The 21,901-nt window shown below is 37.6% G+C and overlaps 1 protein-coding gene and 1 long non-coding RNA gene across 9 annotated transcripts in view; one reads left to right on the top strand and one right to left on the bottom strand.

Moving 5' to 3' along the window:
- SGCG (sarcoglycan gamma) overlaps window positions 1–21,901 on the bottom strand; it is a 155,277-nt gene that overhangs the window by 22,511 nt on the left and 110,865 nt on the right. For 7 of the 8 annotated variants that reach the window (XM_080376375.1, XM_080376376.1, XM_080376372.1 and 4 more), the window contains 2 exons: window positions 10,961–11,080; window positions 2,423–2,495 (listed from right to left, as the gene is read on the bottom strand). In XM_080376375.1, the coding sequence (XP_080232501.1) occupies window positions 2,423–2,495; window positions 10,961–11,080 (193 nt within the window). The remainder of the gene's footprint in view (window positions 1–2,422; window positions 2,496–10,960; window positions 11,081–21,901) is intronic. The other variant, XM_080376369.1, reaches the window with a different exon arrangement.
- Window positions 2,505–21,901, top strand: part of LOC308059287 — a 159,022-nt gene continuing 139,625 nt past the window's right edge. Inside the window, exon 1 of the long non-coding RNA XR_013926193.1 lies at window positions 2,505–4,335. This is a non-coding gene — a long non-coding RNA (uncharacterized lncRNA). The remainder of the gene's footprint in view (window positions 4,336–21,901) is intronic.

The raw sequence follows: 21,901 nt of genomic DNA, 5'->3' as shown, positions 1-21,901 counted from the left end.
CAGAAGATTAATAGATGGTGAAAGTGTGGAGATAAGGCTTGAGGTGAGCAAATAGGTTATATTACCTGTAACTGGGTACTTGCTACCTTAATCTGGAAATGAAGCATATTGAACTTCAAAATAAAAGAAATACTTAAAATTGCATTTTAAATTTTCATATTGAATTGCTTTTCAGTTGGTAGATTCCTGTATTTAACAGTATGAAATGAAACAGAATATTTATAAAGCATTACAAAATAGCTATTCATTGGTAAACTTGTCTGAGCTCCTTCATAACGGAATATGCATTAATTTTGTTTACCTTGACATTTAAGATTACCCTTGGAAGTAACCTTTTTCCAGCACGAACTTTGTAAATTGGTCTTTTCTGCCTACATCTTAACTTTGCATCTGCACTGCAGACAAAAGCATTTACTTCCCGATCCTCCCCAGAAGCCCTCCATGAAATCACTGCCATCTCTGCTTTCAGACTTGACACTGATTATGGGTAGTAAAGACAGAAAAAACCCATATTAAAAACATTAAAGGAATGAGGCATTTTGAACTACTCTAGGTAAGAGCCTGCTAGGGCATGAGCGAGTGGCGCACACATCGCACAGCTTCATGCCCTGATATTCAGCATTTTTCTTTGGGTTAAGCTAACCCCATTTCTAGTGCAGGTGTTTAGCAGCTCTGGGTTTTTTTGAAATACTAATGTCAGTTGCAATTGTCAGTGTTGATGTGGCCACACACACACTTCCTTGACATCGTAATAATTATTAGCCAACTTCTGTAAACTCTGGAAGAATCTGTACTCCCCACTGTTTTAAGTTAACTAAAGACAGAATTGAATGGGATTTTAGTAGTTACACCTGAGCTCTGCTAACACATAGCAACATTCTAGATCAAAATATGTGTTCATAGTTGACATGGTAAAAATCACTAAAGAGATAAGCCACAGGGTAAACTCATCCATGCAGGAGAGCTTTATGAATGCTGTGAATTAGTCTTAGTGTTTTCCTTCAAATGATACCCTATTTCAAAAACAGGTGAAAAATTTATAATAACGATAGATGTATGTAGTCTGAAAAACTGTAATTGTTTTTAAACAAGTGCAGGTAAGAACCTGACATACAACATAGCATGACAGATGTAGAACAAAACTTAAGTTTTAAGCCTATTAAAATGTTCTTAATTGATGATACATTTGAAGCAAAGTAACCACCACTGAAAATAATTAATATGTATCCAATTAAAATTTGCAGAGACTGCCTTGACTTTGTAATTACAGAATTCAAAGTCTACTTTATCAAAATTGAGATAATCACAGGAAATGACAAATTTCGAACATAATGAATCCAATCTCTACAAAACCAGACAATCTGTTCAGTACAATGCAGAATCCTTACATATTGGTCAAAGTCTGTCACATCCAAATTCTATCACAGTAGAAGGAACACTTTTTTGAAAGTGGACATCAACATGTAAAACCCAAGCTCATTCTGTCTTCAAATGCAAGCACAAGGTATCTTGCTGTAAGTAAATCTTGAATATCAAGGAGAAAATTAAAAGAAGCGTCTTAATAGTCTCCCTCTCAATTGAATTTTCAAATCGAGAATGGCAGTCACCAGGATACAGTGTTCTTGATAGCTTTAATCATCGTCCACTACTCTCTAATAGTTATCCCTACTGGAGAAGAAACACTAAGAAGAGAAGTTATGACAGAAAATAGCAAACTGCCAAAGTATGAAAGGACAGAAGTATAATTGTTAAAAAGATCCTGTTTCATTTCAAATTTTCCTTTGAACTGGCTTACAAAATGAAATATAACATGTTCATTAACAGAATGTAATTTGAGTTTATTACCTCATCATCACCGACATATAAACTGATTTGGAATACTCAAAATGGCATAGAATAATGCACAAAGAAATGGTATCCCAGAATTAAGGCTCTCCGAAACATACAAAGTAGTTTATAATGATTTTCTCAACTCAAACTGCTCTGTAGTCATACAGAGATTTGCACATTTCCAAATTTTTCTTATTAATCTGCTTCCTCAGATTGCAACTAGTTTCTAAAAATCTTAACTAATTATAGGCTGATGAGCCGCTGCAAACAAGGAACTACTATTGTAACACAGTAGAAAGTGTCATACTTAAGTTTTCAAAACTGAAAAATAGAAGTTTACAGAAAAACATGCCACAGTCTATTATGTGGCTTTAAATATTCACCATCAGCAATATATCATTCATAAGATTCAAAAATGCAGAGCAATGTATAATTTTTCCTGCAAAACAATAACTTGTCATGTAAAACTGAAAAAAAAAGTCATTAGTAGTTCTGTAAATGCTGTTGAAAATCCTGTGTTCAGAAAAATGTGAATATTTATTGCAAATAATGTTTACTTATTAGATTTATGTTTTTATGTATAAATTCTTACCTAAGCTGTTTAAAAGCTTCTGCTTTCACAAGCGGTGTTTCTACAGAGTGCTCAAAAAGTGCTCCTTCAGGGCCTGAAAAAAAAAAAGAAAAATGCTATATTGTAAAAACTCAAATGTAAAAAAATTGCAACAGTGATTCATATGGCCACTTTGATACCAAAAATTGAAATAAGAAAACATACTAACAATAAGACAATTAAAATACAGCTACCATCCTACCACAATATTGACAGGTAATGTAGAAGTTCATGTATAAATTCTTAAAGTGAAATCTAAAAAGCCTGAAGACAAAGAAATTTTAAAATACATGGGACAACAAAATAAGTAAATAAGATTTTTACTATGTAACTTCCATTAGAGTTAATAGAGATAATTAAAATCCCACAAAACCTTTGCAAATATTACAGACCTAAATAATCATGTTTATTTTAGACTATTTTATACATAGCACAAATTCTGGCGTGTCACTTCATTAAAGATGCCCCCCTATTTTTAGGCAGACTTGCTGAATACAAAATGGTATTTATGCACATAAACCGGTAATGACTAAGGGATCAGATAGTTTATCTCTTGAAATAAAGGTAGTTTCATCCCAACAAGGAAGAAATAGTGGGCACCCAATTTCACCAGAAGCCTCCCTGTTGAACCTGAAAGCTCTCCAGGTACCTCCATTTCTGCTCTCCTGAGGACCGCAGTCATCACAGTGTCACCAGCTCAGTGGCCATCTCCCACCCAGGCTTCACTAGGATCAGGCAACTAGCTGCATTAGTACAAAAGCCCATCAGCAACAGAGATGGCTCAAAAAAGCAGCTAAACACCAGCTGCAGCAAGGGTGGAGTCTCTCACCTTCTGCTCATTGGCTTTGTGAAGGCACTCATCTACAGCTGGAGAGGCCTGAGGCTGAGTGGCTGCCTTAGAGGATTCACATATCTAAGCACTTTCCAGGTGGATATGTAGCAAGGCACTGTGTTTTAATTGTTAGGCTATTACTCAATGTGGCTATTCTGGCTGCTCTTTGAATTAAAAGAGAATGCAGTAACCCTCTGGAAAGAATTCAGGGCTGGAGAAAGCCTTAACTCAGGGCTTTGGACTCCATCTAAAGAAACAAACTCTTAAGACACCTCTTGAGTGGCAGGCTGGTGAATCTGCATGCATGCATGTGCATTCTTATTTAAATATTAATATTATCATAGGTAACATATTAAGTGCAAATATACATGTAAACAAAAGAAAACTGGGGGTTTTTTATGTTGTCTGGAAGACCTGATGAGATTGGGATGAAAAAGTGAAAGTACATGTAGAATCAGGCAGAGGGAAGGAAAGCCAAGGGGAAATGGATTATTAGAAAGTATGGTGCAGATGGTATAGATGTGGTATTAGATGTTATCAGGTGTCACATAAAGGGAAAAAATAATAAAAATTAGTGGGGGCAACATGGTAAAAGAGACAAAAGTAAAATCAAGAGATACCATTAAAAATGAATACATTGCTGAGCCAATTGATAGGAAGATAGCCCTGAGGAGGAGGACTTGGGGATGTTGGTGGAGAGAAGCTCAACATGAGCCAGCAACGTGCACCCACAGCCCAGAAAGCCAACCATGTCCTGGGCTGCACCAAAAGCAGCGTGGCCAGCAGGTTGAGGGAGGGGATTCTCACCCTCTGTTCTCGTGAGACCTGGAGTACTGCATTCAGCTCTGGAGCCCCTCGCACAGGAAGGACATGGACCTGTTGGAGTGGCTCCAGAGCAGGGCCACAAAGATGCTCAGAGGGCTGGAGCACCTCTCCTGTGAAGACAGGCTGAGAGAGTTGGGGTGGTTCAGCCTGGAGAAGAGAAGGCTCCAGGGACACCTTAGAGCAGCCTTCCAGCACCTAAAGGAGCCTACAGGAAAGCTGGGGAGGGACTTTTTACAGTGTAGTGACAGGACAAGGGCAAATGAGTTTAAACCAAAAGAGGGCAGATTTAGGTTAGATATCGGGAAGAAATTCTTTCCTGTGAGGGTGGTGAGGCCCTGGCACAGGTTGCCCAGAGCAGCTGTGGCTGCCCCATCCCTGGCAGTGCTCAAGGCCAGGCTGGATGGGGCTGTGAGCAGCCTGGTCTGGTGGGAGGTGTCCCTGCCCGTGGCAGGGAGTGGGACTAGGTGATCTTGAAGGTCCCTTCCAACCCAGACCGTTCTGATTCTGTCACTTCATATGGGCTGGGGGAAAGTACTCAGGATGTCCTAAGCAAATACGAAATATGCTGCTTTTTGGGAAGAGCTCTAACTGAAATCATGATTCCTTAGAATGAAATCTCCTTAGCTTGGATTGAAGTGCACAGAATGTAAGAATTACCATACTAAATCCCTACGTCCAGGAAGCAGGGATTTCTAAGCTTCTGTTTAAATTTTATTTAGCTGTTGATATCCTCTTCATCAATTTAGATAGGTAAGTATTTCTGGAATCGGCTAACTGGCACAAATGTAACACTAGAAAATATAAAATTCATTAATTCAGACAGGACTTTAACCCTTATTCATTAGCATTAAGATTATTTTGCAAGATAAAACCTAATGTCTGGCCTGACATAGTTAATTATTCTCCTGTTCCTGTATTTGTGCCGGTGGGTGTTACTAGGTGGCAACCTTACACATTGGAGATGATGATAAAGCCCCAAACCTTAACGAATTAAATACGTTTGTCAGAAAATGCTGATTTGGTAGAACTAAGATATTTTACAGGGATAAGCTGACATGTCAAAATGCCTGACTTGTTTTACTTGCCAGCTAAAGGTGGCAATGAATTCACGTTTCACTCTGAGCAGAGACTTCTGACATTGCGGTCCTCTGAGAATATGTCACGATTCCTCACTGTACTTCATTCCACTACGTCCTACCTGATAATTCTTAGCTAAGCAAACATTTCACTGTTTTCTTTGCTCATATTTTCATCTTGGATTACAGTGAATAAGTTGCAATTTCAGTGAAATATATAGTGTCACAACACTATCTGTGCTAACAAAAGACTTATCTTGTCAGTAACTCTGAATGATCTCCAAACATATGAATTATCAGGAGAGATAGCCTGATCTTAATGTTTTCCAGTTGTAGCTCTGGGAAGTCTTTAGGTATGTCTGTGTTAGGAGGTAACATGACCTGAAAAGGGTGGATTTATACAGGTAATATACCTGGTGCTGAAGATCTGCTGCTCATACTATAGAGTTTTAGGGGATTTTACTTGGGACCAACTCCAGTCTCGTCCTGTGGACTTCAGGCATATTTGCAGTTCTGATGAAATAAATGCATTCTTGCAGCCCGTTTCACAGTTCAGGCTCTTCTAAAACGAATCCACTGTATTCACTCCCTGACTCTTCAATGGTATAAAACAGTGGGATGTGAGAACTGTCAGAACCAACAGATCTGCAGCACAAGTGCAGTCCTGACTGAACAAAATGCTGTTGGGGATGCACATTTTAGTTTGATGATTGTGGAAGGCATTTTTTCCCCCCCTTATTTTGTCTTTCCTTTTTCTTACTCATGCATGCATCTCCTATACCAACATATGATCTATGGTGTGCTCTTCCACTTGAGTATGGTTTGGAATCCATTTCTTTTTCTGTTAGACAGTTGTTAAATTTTTTCAGCAATTTTCAGTATTAGTTTAGCTGTACCGTGTCATAGGATGAGGTATAATGAAGATACAAGTGAATTCCCATTCTTAGATAAGCTGCATAGTTTCTTAAAATGCCAGCTGTATGAAACTGTATAGTTTGAAATTTCATGCCTTGCTACACTGCCACATATCCTTACACAGAATGACCGTGGTGGTAGAATTTGACTGTGTGCCAATTTCTTGATATCTAAATAACAGTATCACACAGTGAGGATCTTGGCGCAGTTTCTGGATGCAAGATCCATTTCCACCTTTTTTAAGGGCTATAGGAATAGCTGAGCATTTGATAACACTGCTGTTCTGGAGAGAAAGACTTATCCATTGTCACCTGGCTAAAGAAGGTCTCACCTGCTTCTTCCCGATCAGGTGGCCTGCAGTATACAACCACCACAACGTTGCCCATGTTGAGCCACCTTCTAATCCTGACCTTATGCTTATGCTCTCCGCTGGCTCCTCATCTGTCCCTGGGCTGAGCACCATGCATTACCACTGCTCTCACACATAAAGGGCAATTTCCCCCTCACCTTTCCAGCCCATCCTTCTTGAAGAGCCTCTATTCCAGTAAACTATTTTGAGTGGCACATTTGTAAAGCACCTTACCTGTTTGCATGTTATAGTGTGTCATTACTGTAGATACAAGTCCTCAGGCTGAAAGCACTGAAACGGTCAGTGCATACTGGAGCAGCTCCAGGGAACCTAATGCTATAACACTGCTTTACTGCCATTAAAAATCTAGTCTTATGTTTGCATTTTTATAAATTTTCCTGCTATGTTTGTGTGTAAGACCCACATTTTTTATTTAGTCCACTTGCTATAAACCATATAGTTTCAATTATTAGAAAGATCAGGGAAGGAAATAATCACTTCCATTAATATCTCACAAAAGTAACATTAGTGGATACTCACAATATCATGAAATGGCATATCTAGCCATCAGAGCAATAATCAGAGTAATAAAAGGTAAGTGGAGCCTAGTAGTTTAACTACATGAACACAGTCTATTACCTGCTACTGCTAACAGAATAACAAATACTGACTTGAAAAGGGAAAGACATGTCTCAGACTCAGCTGGGTGAGTTCTGTCTCCACAATAGACACCACCAGCATGGGCAGACTCTGAAAAGCTCTACTCTGTGCTCTGCCCAATTTTTATATAATGCCTCTGTCACTTTTAGAAATTCATACAATCACTACAGCACCTTTTACACAGAAGTTCACATTTGGTGATAAAAAAATGAATAATGTTTGTTCGTATTTGAGATGTAGCTTGATAAGATTATAAAAGACATTATATGAACTATTTGTCTGTCTATGAAGGGGATGTGAGCTGATAAATCAGTTGCCTCTTCTAGTCCAATTTTTACATTTTTATCAAAGTCTGGACTTGTTGCATTAAAGATGACCAGATAGGCACTGAGAGATGTCAGAAAGAGAAGACTGGCAAAACTGATTGGAGGATGGAATATCTATACAAAGGGAGATTTGTGAGGCCTGCGTGCAATTATGGTTGCTGAAGCCTTGTTTGAAATAAAGCAGATCCTTGTTTTAGGGATCGGCTCCTGTCTCTTGGTCCTCAATGGCCATGATGGTCTAAGCACCACCGTGGCTCACAAACAAGGCAGAGAGAACAGAGAGACTAAACTCCCCAGAGAAGCCCAATTGTATTGCTAGCTCTCAGCATGTGAAAACCAACAGCACTGGAGTCAGCACTACAACCCAGTAATTACAGCATTTAAATTAAAAAATATCTTTCTGAATGGCTTTATAAAACAGCATTGTCACTGCAGCATTCCCTCCTTGCTGGAGGAGACTGAAGCCCATGCTTCGCAGTGATCATCTCTGGGGATCACACTCTGTCCTCTTCTTTTTGAAGGTAAACTGTGAAAGAGGATGAAATGAGAGAGCCAGAGGCAGAGCTTTGCTTTGCTGGTAGACATCAAAAGTGCTTGCTCCCAGCTGTCCCCTTAGACTAGGCACCTAACATTTTGTATGGCATTGCAAGACCGCTGTCCTGGGAGGTGGGACTGCAGGATGGAAGTCTCCTGGGTCAAGAAGGGAATTCAGCCCAGGTCTCCCACCCCCTAAAACATACACCCTGCTCTGAAAGCAGGTTTTCCCAAGTAACAAGTGATAGGATGAGATGAAACAGCCTCAAGTTGTGCCAGGGGAGGTTTAGATTGGATACAAGGGAAAATTTCGTCACTGAAAATGCAGGAGGATTCTGTTTCCAGCCAATGCTGTGACTTTGCTCCTTCTGCCATGACGATATCGTCAGTTATAAAGTGACTGGCTCTCTGCCAGCCAATACACTATTACAAGGTGGGTTTCACTGTCACCAGGGCCGCCTGAATGTATAAAACCTTACCAGGACAAAATGCTGATGTTTGAAACCTCTGTAGTGGCATAACAGATGTCTGCAAAAGACATGTTACTGAAACAATATTAAAGAGGATGTAATTGGAGGACATGCTCCTTCAGGTAGCATTATTGTCATGAAGGGTTAAGCTAAGCTTCAGTTTCATACGCTTAAATTTAAATATCTATGATGTAGGTGTCACAGATGAGCTAGGGGCCCAATTTAGTTGCCTAATCATATGTACCTACTGTCATCTAAAATACCCTTGTACATCTTGTGGGGCCTCCGGCTGCCGTGAAGGAAGCATCTCCTGTAGTACATAGAGTGGTATCGTGAGGTGTCTCACATACCCTGAGGTGTTTCAAACACTTCTGGATGCTTATGTTTTAGCATTTGAACTCAGCCACTATATTCAAGACAGATGAGCAAGCGACTGAGCTCATCCTAAAGCAGACAACGGCATTTGGTTGGCAGAAGAGCTCTCCACGTGCCAGCTCCAGGTGTCTCCTTCACGCTTGAGGCTGCACTGACTATGCTGACTGGAGGTTCAATTCAATTGTATGAACATGGGCACCTAGACCTGTCCATGACCCCGTGGAGTATCTGAGACATTTCACTGATCATGGCTTTCCCCAGGCATTTGCTCTTTTTCGGAAAACAGGAAGATACTTCTGCTATTTTCTTCTACCACATGGGCGAGAAAATGTCTGACTGAAATCGTATGAGGTCGAACGTTTCAAATTGTTGGAAAATGACAGTTCCTGAGGTGCTGGGTTGGATTAGCTTATTCTTACACTTTTTCATTATTCCTGAAATACCATAAATCACAGACATTTGCTCTCTGCTGTATTATATTTTAGTTCAAAACTGTTACGTTTTCTTACAAATCTTTACTGAGCTTTTCATAATTCACATAAATGAGGAGTAAAACCAAATAGTTCACTATATTGTACATAAAAAACTGCAAAATTTTATTTGTGTATATTAAGCCTGAGGTATTCTGTTTCTTATGGCATGAACTTTTCAAAATTTATTTCACATTGATCTTGTTCTCTATCTACAATGTTTAAAAAATTATCTCAGTATGCAAAGTATTACTAATTTATCCTTCATGCTAACAGTATCATATAAATCACAATTTTAATAAATTAATTTGAAGCAAAGTAGGCATGAATCTCCTCTCACTTATATTAATTTTACACTGAAATAACCTCATTGACTTTAATGGATTTGCTTTTGAACTGTACTAAATTGTGAAAAAGAAACAGGCAATGTGTCTTTCTACAATGTCTGCTAAAGTAAACTATTATCCTTGTAGTGTAAAGATTAATATTGGACGAGTCAGAATACATGCTTTAGCATAACAATTTCTACTCATGTATGAATGATTTTTACTTACTTTGAGCAGAGATAGACCTTTTCCAAATCAGTTAACAATTATGCAGTTTTTCATATCTTTGTTAAACATGCTTTTCTATTAAAGTTTAGCATCCCTTGGGCAAACAATAATTATTTGATATGGTTTCCTGGTTAAACAAAGTTGTAATTTCAATTAGGTTAAAAACTAAAAAACTTAAGATAAGACCCTCAGGCGTAAACAAAATTTATTAACACATTTATTATAACTTAACTTTGGCTTTGAAACACTAATTGTATAGTAACTACCACATTTGTAGTTTTGCACAGTGAAATTATATGAATATATCCATTCAAATTAAGACTTTGAGATTTCAGAGGACCAATAATTAGTTAAAGTTAAACATGAGAGTTGCAATCAGGTTAAAAATATCAAAAATGTAACCGAAAACAAGTTGCAGGACAATTTCAGTATTTCCTTTGATGGACTCTTCTGCTTAAAGAGGAATCACACCTTAATGTATCTGTTTTAATGCAACCTCACACCTGGAAAATGAAGGTTGAATTTATCAGGTTACATGAAACGAAATAGCTTTTCATGCAATAACTTCGACATCTTACTTTGTAAGTGAGTACTTTGGTGATTTGCAGAAACAGTCTAAGACAAACTTGTCTTTTGACAGATGACATTTTAAATATACTACAAATACCATCCTGTGACATATGTGCTACACACAGGAATACAGTGGCTTCCACTTTGAAAGATAAAACCATATCAAAATATCAGAGAATCTGAAACATTTTCACGAATAAAACTCAAAAGAACTCAAACTGGGATATATAGAATTTTTTCAGCCTCAGTTAACAGTGTGCACTGGAAACACTAAATAATACAGAAAAAATTGTGCTAGTACAGTTCCAGTCACTAATGGCTTTAAAATAAAAATACACATATATGGACATAGGTACATATTTATATATGTATAAATAATTATTATTTTGCTGTTAAAAGTTCTTACTGATTATTTATTGAAAAAGGTCAGAATATCTAGTTTTCTATTTCCTAATGAGGTAAAACGAGAACATGTGTTCACATACAATGACATATTTAAAAATGCCATTTTAATTGTACTTTTCTTGTGGCTATTATTTGGACATTTCTTAAACTATTACAAACCTGTGACTCGAAGTTTATCTGTGCCAATTACAACCTCATTTTCATCCACTGTAAAAAGTGGCTTGCCATCCTTTGAGTTGATCTGAAATTGCTGACCGTGGAATTCTACCATTTTAGGACCTGCAAAGCACAGTAGAAGAACGGAATAATTACATCAGCTTCCTTCAGTTTTCTGAAACAATTGCTAATAATTTGAGTTATGGTCTTAATAATTTAGTGACTCATTTAAGTACATTAGGCATCACAAAGCATGCAGATATTCTAAGGATAGTGGCCCTATAAGTACTGAAATTGGATATGTCTATTTACATGATCTAATTTGTTGTTCAAAACTGTGCCTGGAGAGTCATGCTTTCAAGTTGGGTTTCCAGGGAATTTACTAAAGCCTTCACGAATTGACTGAGACAAACATTCATGTTCTTGGTGTTGAATCTGCTAAGATTCTTTGATCTGTCTGAATCTATGTTTTTTTTTTTTTTTTAAACATAGAAACTAATTATCAAAGTCTCTGCAGCATCCTCCCTTTTGATTAGGGAGTCTCAAATGCTTTAAAATTACAAACATCCCATACAAGAGCAGAACTCTCAGTTCCCTATAACAAATGATAGTTTAGCTCCACATATCTAACAAATGTTACTGATTATGTTCTTGGAATTTGTTTTCAAAAAGCTACGAGAATATTTGCAATCGGATCTGGTACTCCAAAAATTAAAATGATTGTGTGCAAGACAGTCTTTATATGCTACCAGATCCTAAATTCAGTAAAACATCCTGTTTTACAGTATTGGCTTGGTAAGCAGGCATAAATCAAGCCCTTAATATTCCCCTTTCCAACAACCAGGTCAATTAAAAATTCATATCATGTAAGTTTGAATGTCTATTTGACAGGGTCATCATCTAAATCTATGTTTAGATTTAAAATTACAGAGAATAGTCAAAGCAGTTAATACTCCTTTTCAGCAACTTTTAATAAAGGTTATGCACTGACTGTGCATGGGACCCAGCGGCACTTGAGCTGCTTCCTTCCCAGTAAGAACCTGTCTTACCATGCCTACATCCCATAAATGTTAAACACATTCCAGGCAGTAATTCTCAACAGAAATAGGATTATATTTTTCTTTCCCATTAGATCTTACATTAAAATGGCATTAGGTGATGGATGATTGATACTGCCAAGAAATACATTCAGGTCTTTCCTAAAATCTGCATGGTAGCTAATGTGAGAGATGCATGCCATAACGTTCTATACAAATTCCTTATTGCTTCACTCAGCAGATGCAAAGTATTGCTTTAATTGCCCACCAAGTGCGGAAAGGGTTATAGAAGCCATAATGTCCTAAACTAGGACAACAATTCTAAGGCATAAAACCCAATATTGATTCTACTTGAAAAAGGTCAGGGCTGACCTCTGCAGTACATTATACTCTGTTGGACATGTGTACCCAGGTACAGCCTTACTGATCTCAAGCTGGCTCTTCTCTAAAGCTCCTCTGAAATTAGAAGAGGGTAGATTTAGATTTGATACTAGGAAAAATTTCTTTCCTGTGAGGGTGGTGAGGCCCTGGCACAGGTTGCCCAGAGCAGCTGTGGCTGCCCCATCCCTGGCAGTGCTCAAGGCCAGGCTGGATGGGGCTGTGAGCAGCCTGGGCTGGTGGGAGGTGTCCCTGCCCATGGCAGGGGGGGTGGGACTAGGTGATCTTGAAGGTCCTTTCCAACCCAAACCATACTATGATTCTAAAATAGTGAGATGGCGGAAAACCAGAGAAAAATCTTAGACAGAGGAACAAGAAGCAGAACAGGATCTGTAGAAAAGTGCTCTGCCTGACTGAGCAGTAATTTTTAACAAGCTAACGAACACATCTATACCAATAAATTAGAGAAGGCTAAAGCAGAGGAGACACAAGCACTGCCAATTTCTACTGATCCGGTTAGCATGTTCTCTGGCACTGTCTTGACCTGTGACCTCCCAGACAATGCCCCTGACCAGGGTCTGTTCTTCACAGACAGTGGGGATAAAGCTCTCCAGTTGTGGAGGGAAGTGGGTTTAGCTGAGAGCTGTGCCGCACCATCTGCCCCTGGGACAGGCTGCGGGTACAGGCCTGGTTTGGTTGCTGATGTAGACATAGCCTATCCCTACTTGCTGCATACTTTCCTATTTTAGATGTTTCTGGTCACCCTGTGAGTAACTCATTGAGGTGTTCAGCAATTTTTATTCCTTAAGAAAAGTTTGGTGCCTATTGCTCTTAACTCTTTTTTTTTTTTTTTCCCTGAGGAAGTATCAGGAGAATTTAAACATTGAATTTAAGCATGTAGAGGGCAGTTAGGCAGGATCTAAGATGGGTGTATTGTGAACTATATCCATTATATTTTAAAGCTAGACTTAAATAAGAAAAAAACTCTGCCAGCACTGAGAGCATTCAGTGTACATTATATACTTTCCAAAGGAGTCTCAACTGGTGGCTCTTAGAATCTAGAACTCATGGCCTTGCCCATGCTGAGTTTGCATCCAGATTTCTCTCCTGTTTGATCCTGGCCCTTACACATCTGAATAAATCTTCAAGAAGAATCTTCAGGTCCATAGTTTTCTCAAGACAAATGCCCCAGTAAAGTGGGACAAGGGCTGTCCTATAGACAATCTTCATTATCCAAGAATGGTATGGATAATAACTGATGTATTTTAAATCTTCAGAGAGAATGCTAGGGTAAACCAAACTTAAGTATATGTTTTATTCATGCTAGAGATGAGACATATCAGTATATGCGGAACAAACTTCAAAAAGCAATAATAGGCTTTTAAGAAATGGGAATAAATTTATATTACCAGAAGTAGCCATTAATTTCTCTTAGTTGTATTTCACAATACATGTGCACTAGCTATATAGCAATAACACTAATTGTATCGTGATCAAAGTGAGGTTAATTGTCAACTCATAAACAGCTGCCAAATTAAATATCTGAAACTTTAATCTCTTAATTCCTAAATGCATTTTGTTTACAGCCCTAGTATATTAACTACATGTAAGTCAACTGATACTATGCAATCATACTTGTTGATAAAATCCTACAAATAAAACTGTAACATGACTGAACGCACGTTATAGCATTTGATTGCTGCCAGGGGTGTCAGAGGAATTCTCAGGTCTATAGGCTATCCTTGCTAATCAGGCTGACCAATAATTGTGCATTGTTTCTTTACATTTCCTCCTTTAACACCTGCAGTTCTGATTTACAGTTGGTACATGACCATCACATCACAAACCTCTTGACACCAAGGATGCCACTTTAAATGATGAAAAATTGTTCCAAACCCGATTGATTTATTGCCTGCAAAACAGCACACTGCTAAACAGTCTTCCTTTTTGTTTCTCCCCCTCAATCTTGACTCCCCTAGGGGTTTTCCAGGGAAGGAAAGTCTTTTGTTCAGTCAAACATTTAAATGAGTTCCCTGCTACTGCTACCTGACCTTTGAATTCCAGGCCAATATAGGACAAGATGGCAAAGAATCTTCCATCAAAAATAGGGCCTGCCATAAAATACATATCCACAAATGTTTAATGTCAATGAAATTGGTAACACGTAGGCAGGCTCTTCAAATCCAGTTAGTTCTGCCAAGTACTAAATACTTCTAGTTTGTCTTTAGATCTTTCAGAAGAAAAGGCTTTCCAACACAAAGTGACTTACTCAATTTCAGATCTTTTCTTTTCTTACTCTCTTCTGCTAGCCATTGTTTCTGATAACCTATGGCTGTCACCTACTCTGTATGTTCACTCTTCTCCTACCACGTAGAATCAGTGAAATGTTGAATATAAGTAAAAATCCTGAGTGCTTTGGGGTATTGCTATGCAATTTCATTTTTTAGTTATTTTTATTCAATTAAAGCACCTAACTTAAAATAAGATCTCATTAAAAGTGTATTAAAAATGTAATACTCCTACAGATTCAGTTCTAGTTCCACGAGTAATAGAATACCAATAAATGTAAAGCCATTACTTTCAGAAGCATAAAAATAGCCAGATTTTCATATGGAATAGTATGGAAGTACTTGCTGATCTTTTATTAGAACGAATGCATTATTACAGAGAACATGAAGCACGCTGCATATATACATTTTATGTCCATATCACACATTTCTCATCACTTTGAAAAAACATCTCTAATACATTAATAGAAAACTTGCTGCTCCTGTTTCCTCTTTTTCTCTCAGCTCTCCTTTTATGCAATGGATGCAAAGATTATGTCCTCTCAGATCAAGGTAAAGATGCCTTACTGTCATCACTTCTTACACTTTTCTGTTCTCTATGGTTGAACCCAAGTCTAGAGATCTTTAAAAAATTGGTTCTGAATGATGGTTGCAAACACTGATCATGCAGACACTGGCAACCCAAACTAGTGTTAGGTATTTAGGTGGCAGTACTTCCTGCTCTCAGAGCAATTTACTAAATTAACTAGATTAATCTAAATTTACTAGATTAACTAAACATCTTTATTCATCTAGGTAATATCCTTATAAAATACTTAAATATAAATAAATAAACTGCTTAAATATTTCACTGTAAAATGGATTATTGCATGTAGAAACCATGGCAGGAATAGGAGATCATGCTTCTCAAGCAGTGAACTGACAAAAAGGCTATGGTGTCAACTTTTCTCTCAGGCCCAATGAATCCATAATCTGTTGCACAACAAATAACTTCAACAGGAAAGGGTGAAACAGTCCTCGGACATGTAAGGTGAAAAGGAAAGTACTAAAGGAGATGAGGCATGACAATTTGAAACCCTGTATGCAGAGAAGACAGCTGATCTGAGTCTCTCATCCCTGAGCGAATACTTTAACCACTCTATCTTCTGTATAATAGGAATTCTTTTTCCTCCAATTATATATTTATTTTTGTTAAAGCAAGCCATTGGTGTATTTGCATAAGGTCAACTCCAACACTGTTTCAGGAGTATTCTAAGCATGCCTATTGGATCTGGGCAGAGGACAATGTGAGAGGACCGATTAAACAGACGGGGCATGGCTTGCTGTCTAGTGCTGTTATATGTACTTTGGTGTTCTTTGCCTGGCCTTCAGCTTATTTTAGATGCCACAGAGTATCTAAGACTTCTACATCAGACTAGAGAGTCTGACATGGGGTCTGTAAGCAACCTGAGCCCTTCCAGAGTCTCAGCTGAAGACTGGGCAAGATAGAATCACAGAAGAATGCAAGTCAGGGGCCACCTCTGGAGTTCACCTAGTCCTACCTCCTACTCATGGCAGGGTCAGCTTGGTTGGAAGTTAGATGAAGGTGCTCAGGGTCTTGAGGTGGAATTTTAATACCTCTGAGGAAAGAGATTCAACAGCCTCCCTGGGCAACTTGTTCCCATGGTTAACCATTCTAACAGTGGTATTACCCACCACCCCCCTGTCCCTGCCTTCTATCCAGCTGCATTTTGCCTCACTGCAAACTATAATCATTGCCTCTTGCCCTTTGCCTGTGCACCTCTGATAAGTCTGGCTTCATCTTGTCTCTAGCCCTCTAAGTAGCAAGCAGAAGTTAGGAGCCCCCTTTAACCTTCTGCAGGTTAAAAACCCACAGATTCTTCACCCTCTTATGCTTCACATGCTTTCACTTTCTGACCTTCCTAATGGCTCCCCGTTTGAGTCTCCTCATTTTGCTCATAGCTCTGTCACACCAAAGAGGACTTAAAACAGTATTGCAGATGCAGTCCCCCAGGAGTGGAAAGGTGCAGCTATTAGACCTCTCGTTGCCACAAGGGTACACTGCAGATATATGTTCAAGTAGTCCACCAGGATGGAGGGTGTGTGTGTCTTCTTCTGCAGACCTGCTGCGAAAAAAGGTAGGGATCTAGCTCCTTTTGGGCCACTGAACTGCCTTCGGGAGTCTTGTTAGCTTTAAGAAGTACTAATACACTTGAAATGACTAGGATTTTAGATGTACTTAGTTATCCAAATTCTATAATAGATTATAGTCACAATAAATTTTAGCTATTTTAAGCTAACCTTCACAAATTCATCTAGCCTTAACCAATGGCCAGGAATTCAATCTTCCTATTACTTTAAAGGAACGAAGTACAGGAACTGTCCTCACCTTTAGCTACCTTCAAATTATAATCCAATGACTTACGTTAATGATTACTATACCATACAAGCCAAAATATATTTAGGGTTGCAAATTTACTGAAGACCGTGAAAGTCAAGAAGGTAGTAAAATATTTAATAATTCCCCTTTCTTCACTTACTTTGAATTCCTTTCTCCCATTGAAATGAAGAGAGAATGGGGCTACTCAGATGAGTAATTGCTCTCTGATACGAGACAGGTATCCACTATCTAGTTCTTTCTCCAGATAAAAAATGATTTCCCAAACATTAGCCTTTCAGAGCTAAGCTCTGTAGACTTACATGCATATTGCTTTTCTCTGCTGGACACAGAAGAGAAGTGACAGCACAGGATTCAAATATGCTTGGCCAGGTTAAATTTTCCCTTAACTGTGACGCTGGAATATTTAAGCAAGCTGGCAATACACATAAACTACCTGATTAACTTTTAGAGGATGTTTAAAAGTCTGGCTAAAGTCAGCATTGCTGACCCTGAACATCATCACATATATCTTCACAAAGATTATCATATTTGGGGACAGGGTGTGTAAGTTTTGCTATGCTAAGTACCTTACTACACATGGTACATAGACATCAATGACATTTTTTTTGCTGAAGAGGACACTTTTCATTTGAGTCTAAATATTAAACTGTAGCTGTAATGACTGAATTACATTTTTCATAAATAAGTTTTCATGGTGCTATGCATAGCTAGCTTTAAATGTATATTGACTACTACTAACTTTTTTCTGCTGTTTGCTTCTTTTCAACATTATATCCATTCAAGTACACAATGGTCTCACAAAAGACTAACAGCATATGCATTTACTATAAACAGAAACACATCTGCCATGGATTAAAACAGGAAATCAGAAAAGTGGGTTGGTTAAGAACCCGTAGGATGTTTTAGCAGCCACCTGTGATTCTCTAAATATTGCCTGATCTGAGACAACTAAATTTTACTTTTAAATAAAACTAGCACATGTGTCGTGATAAGATCATGTTCATTGGTACCAAAAAATTTTTAAACTTCTGGAAGTAAAAATCCTTACTTTAATCCCCTTGGAACAAATACTGTAAGTTCTTGATCATAGGAAGACTTAATCACCTCAAAAATACTTCAATGAAGTTTCTGATTTATCTTTTTGTTAATTACTCCTATGTTGTATCTTTCCTTCTTATAACCCAGCTGGACAGCAATTAAAATTGTGCAAATAATCATCTTCCTGCAGTAGAAGGATCTTCAAGAAATATGTTCTGGCTTTTATCTTAAAGATAAGAAAGAATTTATTTGGACAAAAATGGAGTTTTTAATGAAAGCCTTCTGGGAAAAATAAAGAAGGAAAAGCTAAATCATTTTACAGTGTCATTAATTAAGTCAAGTTTATGCAACTGGCTTCAGGGTTTTCCCCGCAAGAATACCATCAAACTCTTCTTACATACATCACGCTTCATTAACACTGTTTTCTTCCTATTATGTCTCTGATGAAAAAATACCATAACATGAAAAAAAATAATCAAAATGCTGATAAGAAAACCAGAAATGATCTGACATTGGAAAGCAGTAGTTTATAGATGGCAATTAATGCTAATGAAGCAATATATTAGGTAGTGACACTTATCTGTTTCCTTAGAATGTTGCTCCTGTTTGAAAAAAGAGGGGTGGGATAGCACAAATGCTCTCATTGTAACAGCTGTTCAGATTAACGTAATGGATATGAAAATAGTCTCTCGGCAGAATTCTGACTGTAATTCTGTTTTCAGACTGCATAAACCATTTTGACTTTTACCATATTCTCATGCTTTCTGAGTGGTGCCGATTTCATGTTTCAAAGTACAGAACAGCAATCTAAATAAATTCCCTCTAGCTTTAAAATACTTTGAAGTGAACCCCTGACCTGGAGCTACTGATATTACTGTTCCTTGGTGTAAATGATTGAACTAGGAGGAAGACCAGCAGCCCACTGTACTGGAATCTGTTCTCACAGACCTTGCATGATTTTGGAAGCCTTTTTCCTTTGTGGTTTATTGTTTTTTCTTCTGAAAAAGCCATATTACAGGCAGGACTTAGGGTCTTCTGTAGGTTGAAGTCTCCTTACGTGATCCTTGAAAAATGGACCTTTTCAAAAACTGGCCCTACTTTTCAGTAAATATAGTTGGCAACATGTTGCTTTTCACCCACTTAATATTCGGGAATGGAACAACACTGCAAAATTTGACTGGATTATATTAATCTGCTTGTAGGCTATATATGTAAGCATATATTTACTCAGGTGAAGCATCATTTACTGTTTGATACCAATGTTGCTCTTAAGTATGTGATCACTGATTATATCGTCTATATGTTTCTTTTATATATATTATCTATTTCTTATCATTCATTACTGACAAAATTGAAAAATTTACACTAAGTTGCTCAGGGTGTAAATCAAAGGTGATACATTTCTTTTTTATTCTGCAACTGACCAAGGCTTTGACGTAGTTAGAACAGGAATCTTGGAGATAACGGTTAGCAGCTTTCTTCAATTGCTTTCTTGGATTTCTTGGATTATCAAGATTAGATTATCTAGATATTTCAGTTCTGAAGGTTGATGAGCAAGCTGTGATAATGACATCTGAATCTTATTCATGATTTTAAAGACAGGAGCTGTTCTATTGAAAATACTTACCATCTGTTCTGTAGACATCCTTGCCCTGCCTATAAGCATCGGTCTCCATGGCTTTCTTAATACCCTCTGACTCTCAGTTCTGTACCTTCCCACATCTGTGCCTTGCTTAGATTCCTTTCTTGCTATCTGTGGGCCAACATGATTTTTTTAAGTTCCATTTCTCCCAGAAGTATTTTCAAAGCAATCACATCCCCATGATCCCTTAACTAAAAGTCCCATTTGCTTTTTTGCTTTAAATGATTATTTTTTAATTATTTACTTGGTTTTAATATGCATTTCGGTGATATATGAGGTTTAAATGATTTTAAAGAGGAAGTCAAACAAAATGTGTATCTGTCATCCAGAGGGATACCAAAGTAAAAAGAGTAGAGCACAGAATTAGTCTGTTTTTTTAGTTATGACCCCTATTATTTTGAAGGTATTCTTTTCCTGGCAAGCTATTAAATGTATTTGCATTCAGTGAGGCTTCTGAAAGCAGTGTAATTATGGAACACTGTCCAAACCGCAATGAAGCCTATAGTGTATATATATATATATATATATATATATAGTATATATATATATATAGATAACTCCTGCAAGAAGCATGTCACGCAGGTAAACTGAGTAGCATGTAGAAATTTTAAAACAAGAGTGCTCATGGTGGAAGTTGCTTGCATTTGATGTCATTTTACTGTATCTGTGATTCATGAGGGAACCCTTTTTCATTTTTGCATAATATGTGCCTGTTGTCCTCGAGTGAGTACTTCATTGAAACTCCTCAAGTAAAGATTTGTTTCAGATCTCTCTTGTGAATTACTTCTATTAAAGACGGGGTATTTAAATCTGTCTTAGTAACATTAAAATATTTTAACAGGTCACTTAAATCCAATCTTCTATGAGTTAAAAGGTATTTTTGTTATGATCTTACAAGTGATACTGTATTATATTGTCATCTTTGGAATGATCCCAAACTTATCTATACAGCTCCTTCACAATGGCAACTACTCATATTTGTAAGATGAATAGAGTATTAAAACATAATTCCAGCATGCCGGCAACTGTGGAAGGCATTAATTCTTTAGCAAAGGCTTATGCATATGAAGTAAATCAGCCAGCCACCAATTTTTCACACTTCTTATATGGGAACATCATCTTATGTGCATGCATTTTATGACTGGCTAAGGACAATGGCTAAAAATACCGATGGTCATTTACTTTAATAGGCTATCACTTTACCCCAGCCACTGTTGTTTGACCATATATTTAGATATTAACAGAGTTCTTTATCAAGCTTTTACTGCTCTTTGAACACTTTTCTATCAGGCTAAAATTAGAATGATTTAATATTAGTAATATTTCATGTTAGTATTTACCATGGTACCAACTACACCAAACAGCACATAAGACCAATTATTAACTAATTCAATACATATAATTGCCAGTCAAAAAGATTAAACATCAAATATTTCAAATAACATGCAAATGCACTCTAGCACTTCATTTTGATGTAGTTTTGATTTTCCCAGACTCAAATCATTATTTCACCATCTTATCAATGTACTTCTTGTAGAGCAAGCCAGAATGCTGTCAGAGAACTTCACTGCCTCAATGTTAAATGTGAAGTGGCTTTGTACACTGAACTATTTTAAAAGATTTGAGATGCATGTCTTCCAGTCTATATTCTGCTCTTTCCTACTGGTTTCCTCATATGCTGCCTAAGCTAGATACAGCCTCTCTGCACAGCCTGACAGCCTTTTGTCTGGACAATTCTTAAGTATTTGGCTTTCCCTTAGGAAAAGGTTGAAGAGGCTTGAGATGATAGGGTACAAAAACTACTGAACGACATGTTACTGGGAATAGAGCCAGGAAAGCCAGGTGATGAAAAGCAGAGAAATAGAATTAAAATACCAATAAGAAGGGAAAATATGAAATATGGGTGATACTTGCTATAAATGATTCACCAATGATGAGACAGTTCTCATCCAGCAGAATTCTACCTGCTAAACACCACAGTCCATATTCTACAACATTTCCATTGACCCTTCTCTGTCTATCAGGTCTTCACAAGTTTTCTTCAATCTAGATGCCTCTAGCCTTACAGAGCAGATGTTTTAAACTTTCTGTTTATTTAAGGCAGCACATGCCATCTCACTTTCTGTACAGATCTTTGTTAATGCTCTCAGAAGACTAAGG

Source organism: Falco punctatus (assembly GCF_963210335.1).
Source record: "Falco punctatus genome assembly, chromosome: 2".
Taxonomy (NCBI): domain Eukaryota; kingdom Metazoa; phylum Chordata; class Aves; order Falconiformes; family Falconidae; genus Falco; species Falco punctatus.
This window is presented reverse-complemented; position numbering and strand designations above follow the sequence as displayed.